The sequence below is a fragment of the Opisthorchis viverrini genome (assembly GCF_000715545.1).
Source record: "Opisthorchis viverrini unplaced genomic scaffold opera_v5_800, whole genome shotgun sequence".
NCBI classification, from domain to species: domain Eukaryota; kingdom Metazoa; phylum Platyhelminthes; class Trematoda; order Opisthorchiida; family Opisthorchiidae; genus Opisthorchis; species Opisthorchis viverrini.
The window spans coordinates 22,130-30,806 of record NW_008752482.1 but is presented as its reverse complement, the minus strand read 5'-3'; the positions used below and the strand labels follow the sequence as shown (position 1 = coordinate 30,806).

The following is an 8,677-nucleotide window of genomic DNA, read 5'->3' as shown; positions in this document are numbered from 1 at the left end:
GACGGAGTGAGTGAGCACATTGAACGCCCCCATAACCAGTGGGTGGGATATGGAACATAGATACAACAAGCACCCACAGCAGGAACGGTCGGACTTATCTGGACATGCACCGGTAACAAGCTTGAATGGTAAGCATTGGAGAGGTCGGGAGTCTTGCAGTGAAAGAATACTAAACTATGCGCAGGACATCGGACCGTGTACGGCAGCCACGTAGCAGTTGTAGTAGAGTCATAATTTGATTTCCGGACGGCCCCGCATATGGGTGCCTTGGCTAAGCAGCTTGGAGCGGAAGGTGCATCCACTACCGTCCACGTTATTCTGGGAATCGAGGTGTAGAAAAAGACTCATGAATGCCCTTGAGTCTACTGGGGGCGCAGCGTGGCGTTCATCAGTTCTATTGACATTCATAACTGGTAACAATGCAAGCTGATTTATTTCGGCTGCTCAGGAGGTAAAGAGAAATATAGAGGATCGTCCGAATATGCAAATATCTCGCGTCTCTATGTGCCATGTGATGCATGGTGGCCAATCTTACTAAATGCTTAGACCGTGGAATGATTTGGGACACTTGGTCAACATTCGTGACGATGCCGGAGTAAGCAGCTTAAGAGCACTATCAAGGTCGAGGCGTGTGACAGATGGTAGGTTTGGTTGGTTTGGTCTTATGCGTATTTATCTAAGTGGTGTGAAAAACTTGTGTGTGAAAACTCGTGTAAAAAACTTGTAAGTTCGAGATTTGGGTAGTTATGCAGTCACCCAACGGGTTATGTAAGCGGCATGGTAATAGCAAATTCAAATTTTTGCGTCCAATTCCATGATGTGGCCGTACGCACCTTTGGGTGAATTTCGTGAGAGAGGATTCAGTGGCATGCAGTTCTAGATTAAAGTTAATCCTGGTGGACTTTGTGGAACAAAAATATGTGTAGGAAATTATCACGTCAGTTGCTAAGACGTGTAAGCGGCGTTCGGTTAGAAAGTGAATGGAGGAGTTGAAAATGTAATGAGCAGTCATTCGGAGATGGGAGCGAACGGTGGTATAGAGTGAGGAGATGGTTTTGTACTCGATATTGGATGGTGCGCAGAAATGAGTGCGTAACTAATTCTGGGAGACAAACGAACTTAAGTGACTCGACGGTGCAAGAAAGACGGTATGCGTTTGAAAAAAGAGTAAGAGGTGTCTTTGTGTTGTCTTTTTCAAAGATGTGGTGCAGCGGCAGTCTTGAAATCAGAATATTGGTTCTGTAGAATCATCTGTGTTTGGAGCATCGTGCATTCTGCCTCGAGTTTATCCCAATTGGTTTACGCGTGCAGCAGCTTTTTTTATCGAACTGTTTGTTATGGATTATCGAGCGCAGGTTCCACGAAATATGTCAATAACAGGACAGATTTGGGCCGGTGGCAAAGGCGAAAAACGACGGTTTTTGTTTTTTGGCTTTCTGTACATGAAATCGAGCATTAGATTAAATGCCGNTGCTTGACCTTCTGGAAAGGTTGTGGACATAATATCAATTGGGTACAATATGTAAGAAGAGAACCTCCCTGCCGGGTATACCCAATCGCCGAAAGGGTGCAATAGCTATGTGCATACCACCAGATCTTTTACATCATTGACATGGAGCATTCTAACGCTTGTCTCACGATATCATATCTGGTCAGCTAAAAATACAAACCGGCATTACGACCCACCCAGATCAGGCACAGACACAACGGGCCAAATTTGTTCCTGCCACGCTATGAGCGCAGCTCCGGATACATATGCACGTTTCAATGGGTAGAATAAAAGTGACAGACGAGTCCAACGTCCTCGGGATTCAGTGCTGAAGTCGTATAAGCCCACCATATCCCATCATTTCGGCGTGCAACACGCTGTTGGTTTTGATTGGAACAAAGTGCCTCGTCAAATAGCGTCTAATTTATTCGCATTGCAGCATCTGAACATACAGGCACTTGAAAGGAGTTGACAGCTTTTCCTTCATCTGGATGTAGATTTGAAGTGGGGGAGAGGGGCGCAGCAGTAGAAGAAAAAAACAGGAAAACCGGTCACTAGGTGTAGGAATGTAATTAAATTAAATGCTGTCCAAAATCAGTACAATGGGAGGGGAACAATGGTGCACAAGATTTCGTCAAAGGTGATTTTACCTCGACTCATGGGATGCAGATCGGGAGGTAGTTAGGTAGCAAGTAGGACCAACCAAGTGTGAATGCACTTCCATTCCGCCGATCTAGATCCCGCCACCAAGTTCTTGATTATAGTGACGTTATTTCGGATTGTCCCGTGCAGTGACTAACTAATTTTCCTCGTGTTGGCCACACGGTATTATCCGATATGAGAAGTTATTGAACCGCAGCAAAGTAGGCGACTTCCCCTTCACTTTGCACAGAGCCAATGAATTCAACTACCCTGGGCATGTTGTGTTTTCGTTGAAAATGCTATCCTCGATCACAACTAAATCTGGTTTGTGGGTAACGTTACGGTATCTGCTTTCCCGGCTAATACCTCAGCAGCCGTCGGTTGCCATTTTTGTCCCTAATTCTTCACGATGAATGTAGCCTGCTTTATTAACAACAGTTCTATTGGCTTAGTGTCAAATGTTTCCCAGCCACGGCTTCTGATCATGTTATTCTGAGGTTTTTATGTATTACCTCTATACATTTCAGTGCCGTCTTACCGTGTTTGGTATTTATCGGAAAAAATAGCTGTTATCTGCTGGTCATGCTTCTCGGCACCATGGTCGTGGAGTAAAGTGCTGTCGTTTTCATTAAAAAATTAGGACTCCATCTAGCGTTTCCACCCTTTCGTCCATGGTGAGAGTTAAAACCCGTGACGACGTTAAAAGATCGGTTTTCTACCGAAATGGTTTTCACTGCAAGCCAGTGCTACAGCCGATACAATTTGAGTCTCATGCAAACGATCTTTTCTCTGGATTGCTCATCTTCCGCGCCATTATTGCACATTCCCCGGGTCATAAACACCCAATGTTTGGCCTTAACCAGTGGATTTACTGATAAATCTTGAGAGTTTTGAGGCACGTTCACGTGTTGAACCCTGACCATTCACCGTTCACCTTGTATATGGTTGCCCAGTTATCGGAACACTACACGGATGTGCTTTGAATTCTTTGTGACAGCGAATGGTAATTACATTAAGGTCCTAAGTGGGAGCAAATACTGCCATCTACATATGGATCCATCATAAAACCACTTGCACAACTATGCCTGAAACTCTATTACAGCATTCTTGCATCAAGCATCCAAACCAGTGAAAGCGTATTCGCTCAAAGTGTAGATGGAAAGTAGGGATTGATAACCGATTGAAGAGAATAACCCCATTTTTCGACTGGTCATGCCGAACGAGAGGTATTCACGCTGAAAACGTACGAATCTATTTCAACAAACTCTACTTGTGTTTAAAAGTATCGCCACGTCGCATTCTAACACCGCCGCGGTCTACAGCAGGAAGTGAACTTATATTGTTCAGCCTGAAACTCCACAACCTAACTAAGGACGGAGGATTGGCTTTTCCACTGACGGAACAACTAAGTGAAGCGTGTCGACTCTATTGTATTTTCCTCAATAACGGGCTGAGCGAATCGATGCATCGTGGGACTAAAAGGCAAGACAGTGTGTGTATTACCGAATCCTAAAATTATTTTAACCCGTGGCATCCAGGATGGCGGTTGTCAAACTTGGAAGAAGTACAATAAAGAGCTGAAATGTCCAAATATGCGATAATCCCAGTAGACCTAAGGTCCTGAAACAGCAAAACATGAATCTGCGCACCTAGTTGCACAAATTTGCCCAAAAACGTCCCGGAAAAGACACTGGTAGCATCAACCCTGACCTACGTCGTCTTAGAGGTACGTGATTTCCGGTGCAAAGGAACATTTAAGTTCTTGATCACTGAAGTTTTCAGGAACAAAGAAATCGATTAAAAACTGCAGCGTCGGAGTCGAACAGCTATTCCAAACTTGCGGCCCGGAACAAATAAAGAAACTTTCTATCGGGGCCCTGAGTCACCGAAACCGGCTCCAAAAATTTATGTTCCACAACACCCACGGTGATCACACCCCGGTTCTTATTCCGAGGTCCGCCAGAAGCTTGCTACCCTACCGACAACACGGTCACCGAGCTGGTCCACCATTACCGCCATCATTACGAAACCTTCATAATCATTAAAACCCTACTTACACCATTGAACCACAGGTTCACAGTGATCCCAACACTATTTAGTAAGTTTGGGCTCCACAAAAATCAAATGCATCTAACAGGGAGGAAAACCTTCGCAGCTAAGATGGCGTAGATAATCGTTGGCTTCTTTGCTGAGCTGGACAATTTGATTGCATGCAAGCAATATATATCTAAAGCTCTCCGGAGTTATGAACATGACGATATCTTGCGCTAAGACTTGGCACTTTACAAGCTTCAGAAATCCAGCTAACACAGACTGATATGTTCCTTGTTAAACCTTCACCACCGGATCCTCAGAAAATGTGCTGGTGTCCTTTATATTCTTCACCAGAACACTTTCACCAGTCATTCAGGGTTGATGTCACTCCTGCGTACCGTAAGCGGACCATTGTTCATGTATATATGGAGGTAAAAGCCTCTTTGATCCATGCAACTATCCACTTGCAAGTCTCATCAGTGTCTTCCACAAACAGTTGGTCAATTTGTGACTGGAGCAACTCAGCGGTCCACCCTGTGCGTAATTGATGTAGACTCACCTTTTAGCGCTTTCGTTCTACCAACGTAACTCTGGTGAACTCTGACCCCAAAATCGGCGATCCTTTGTTAGCCATCGTTTCTGAGGTTCCTATCTCTTTGGTTACCCTCCTAGATTCTGGTACGCGGCTCTGTTTCAGATGGCACCGATGGTCTCATCGAAGTTTTCCCGAGAGCTAATTGCATCAAAATTGACCCCTCTCTGCCCGAGCGTTCGGGGCCGCCTCAACGGACCATCTCTAAATCGGATGAAACGAACAATTAACCTAGTAGGTAGCCGTCGACTCTTGCATACATTGTGGTTGGAGCATCTGCCCCCAGTCAACAACAACGTGGGATTTCCTGTACCCGTCTGTTGCAGGTCTACACTCCCCTTCAGCGCAAACCCATAACGGCCTTGGTGGTTAGACTTTCGATGTCCACTTCCGGTCACCGTCGTGCCCCAAGATTCCACAAATGTCCCCTTTTTCTCCATCCCCGGCACCCACATTTCTCATTCTCTCAGCGACTTATTCTACCTCTCTAGCCTGTCCGGGTGCATTGCGATTGGGGATGGAGCTCCGAATTCTCTGATTCACCGCAATNCAGTGTCAAATTTTTCCCAGCCACGGCTTCTGATCATGTTATTCTGAGGTTTTTATGTATTACCTCTATACATTTCAGTGCCGTCTTACCGTGTTTGGTATTTATCGGAAAAAATAGCTGTTATCTGCTGGTCATGCTTCTCGGCACCATGGTCGTGGAGTAAAGTGCTGTCGTTTTCATTAAAAAATTAGGACTCCATCTAGCGTTTCCACCCTTTCGTCCATGGTGAGAGTTAAAACCCGTGACGACGTTAAAAGATCGGTTTTCTACCGAATTGGTTTTCACTGCAAGCCAGTGCTACAGCCGATACAATTTGAGTCTCATGCAAACGATCTTTTCTCTGGATTGCTCATCTTCCGCGCCATTATTGCACATTCCCCGGGTCATAAACACCCAACGTTTGGCCTTAACCAGTGGATTTACTGATAAATCTTGAGAGTTTTGAGGCACGTTCACGTGTTGAACCCTGACCATTCACCGTTCACCTTGTATATGGTTGCCCAGTTATCGGAACACTACACGGATGTGCTTTGAATTCTTTGTGACAGCGAATGGTAATTACATTAAGGTCCTAAGTGGGAGCAAATACTGCCATCTACATATGGATCCATCATAAAACCACTTGCCCAACTATGCCTGAAACTCTATTACAGCATTCTTGCATCAAGCATCCAAACCAGTGAAAGCGTATTCGCTCAAAGTGTAGATGGAAAGTAGGGATTGATAACCGATTGAAGAGAATAACCCCATTTTTCGACTGGTCATGCCGAACGAGAGGTATTCACGCTGAAAACGTACGAATCTATTTCAACAAACTCTACTTGTGTTTAAAAGTATCGCCACGTCGCATTCTAACACCGCCGCGGTCTACAGCAGGAAGTGAACTTATATTGTTCAGCCTGAAACTCCACAACCTAACTAAGGACGGAGGATTGGCTTTTCCACTGACGGAACAACTAAGTGAAGCGTGTCGACTCTATTGTATTTTCCTCAATAACGGGCTGAGCGAATCGATGCATCGTGGGACTAAAAGGCAAGACAGTGTGTGTATTACCGAATCCTAAAATTATTTTAACCCGTGGCATCCAGGATGGCGGTTGTCAGAATTGGAAGAAGTACAATAAAGAGCTGAAATGTCCAAATATGCGATAATCCCAGTAGACCTAAGGTCCTGAAACAGCAAAACATGAATCTGCGCACCTAGTTGCACAAATTTGCCCAAAAACGTCCCGGAAAAGACACTGGTAGCATCAACCCTGACCTACGTCGTCTTAGAGGTACGTGATTTCCGGTGCAAAGGAACATTTAAGTTCTTGATCACTGAAGTTTTCAGGAACAAAGAAATCGATTAAAAACTGCAGCGTCGGAGTCGAACAGCTATTCCAAACTTGCGGCCCGGAACAAATAAAGAAACTTTCTATCGGGGCCCTGAGTCACCGAAACCGGCTCCAAAAATTTATGTTCCACAACACCCACGGTGATCACACCCCGGTTCTTATTCCGAGGTCCGCCAGAAGCTTGCTACCCTACCGACAACACGGTCACCGAGCTGGTCCACCATTACCGCCATCATTACGAAACCTTCATAATCATTAAAACCCTACTTACACCATTGAACCACAGGTTCACAGTGATCCCAACACTATTTAGTAAGTTTGGGCTCCACAAAAATCAAATGCATCTAACAGGGAGGAAAACCTTCGCAGCTAAGATGGCGTAGATAATCGTTGGCTTCTTTGCTGAGCTGGACAATTTGATTGCATGCAAGCAATATATATCTAAAGCTCTCCGGAGTTATGAACATGACGATATCTTGCGCTAAGACTTGGCACTTTACAAGCTTCAGAAATCCAGCTAACACAGACTGATATGTTCCTTGTTAAACCTTCACCACCGGATCCTCAGAAAATGTGCTGGTGTCCTTTATATTCTTCACCAGAACACTTTCACCAGTCATTCAGGGTTGATGTCACTCCTGCGTACCGTAAGCGGACCATTGTTCATGTATATATGGAGGTAAAAGCCTCTTTGATCCATGCAACTATCCACTTGCAAGTCTCATCAGTGTCTTCCACAAACAGTTGGTCAATTTGTGACTGGAGCAACTCAGCGGTCCACCCTGTGCGTAATTGATGTAGACTCACCTTTTAGCGCTTTCGTTCTACCAACGTAACTCTGGTGAACTCTGACCCCAAAATCGGCGATCCTTTGTTAGCCATCGTTTCTGAGGTTCCTATCTCTTTGGTTACCCTCCTAGATTCTGGTACGCGGCTCTGTTTCAGATGGCACCGATGGTCTCATCGAAGTTTTCCCGAGAGCTAATTGCATCAAAATTGACCCCTCTCTGCCCGAGCGTTCGGGGCCGCCTCAACGGACCATCTCTAAATCGGATGAAACGAACAATTAACCTAGTAGGGAGCCGTCGACTCCTGCATACATTGTGGTTGGAGCATCTGCCCCCAGTCAACAACAACGTGGGATTTCCTGTACCCGCCTGTTGCAGGTCTACACTCCCCTTCAGCGCAAACCCATAACGGCCTTGGTGGTTAGACTTTCGATGTCCACTTCCGGTCACCGTCGTGCCCCAAGATTCCACAAATGTCCCCTTTTTCTCCATCCCCGGCACCCACATTTCTCATTCTCTCAGCGACTTATTCTACCTCTCTAGCCTGTCCGGGTGCATTGCGATTGGGGATGGAGCTCCGAATTCTCTGATTCACCGCAATCTCTGCTCACTTCCATTGTGCTGCGCACATCCCAAAATGTAGGATTCCTCGGTGGGTATTTATTACACACAAAAGAACACCTTGCATTTACTCAGCTTTGGAGGAATCCTTAGCCATCTAGAATGATAATAAACGCCGCCGTATCATGTTAAGCTTCTTAGAATTGCCCAGTCTAACCACTGCAGTGCCATCGACCTGAAAAGCAACATCCCACACATTGCACAAATAATCCCCCAGACTTGGCCTCCCCAAAAACATGTGTTGAGTGCCCAGTCTCCAAACTCAGTGAAAAAGTACTAGCAGCATATCACCCCCCTAAAATCTAATCGATCCAGACAGGCTTACCAGCTACACGGCTATTTTGAGCATACTTCTATATTGTGCCCTCCTCGGCATTTCATGTCCCGTTGTGAATACCACTGGCGAAGTACAGCAAAAAGAGGCTGCTTCTGAAGCTGTGGTGGACTCTTTGTAGTCTTGCGCAGAGCCCATCTGCCAATCCGCTTCCTGTATTCGCTATTTTAATGCATAGCTGGCTTGCGAACCCTTTCGGCCTATGAAAATTGCAGAAGACAGGGATCTCATAAAAAGAGCTCAAGAGTGCTTTCGGTTTGGCATTAGATGCAGGGTGAATAACATTCGGA

General features: G+C 45.5%; 2 protein-coding genes across 2 annotated transcripts in view; one reads left to right on the top strand and one right to left on the bottom strand.

Moving 5' to 3' along the window:
• T265_15736 (hypothetical protein) overlaps nt 1-8,677 on the bottom strand; it is a gene marked incomplete at both ends in the record, with an annotated part of 24,787 nt that overhangs the window by 3,477 nt on the left and 12,633 nt on the right. The gene's annotated exons all lie outside the window — the stretch shown is intronic.
• On the top strand, nt 4,863-7,713 carry T265_15735 (hypothetical protein; the record flags this gene model as incomplete). The annotated part of the gene is made up of 2 exons (XM_009179044.1): nt 4,863-4,991; nt 7,565-7,713. Coding segments are annotated over 2 exons (276 nt in total), but the record flags the coding sequence as incomplete, so codon positions are not given.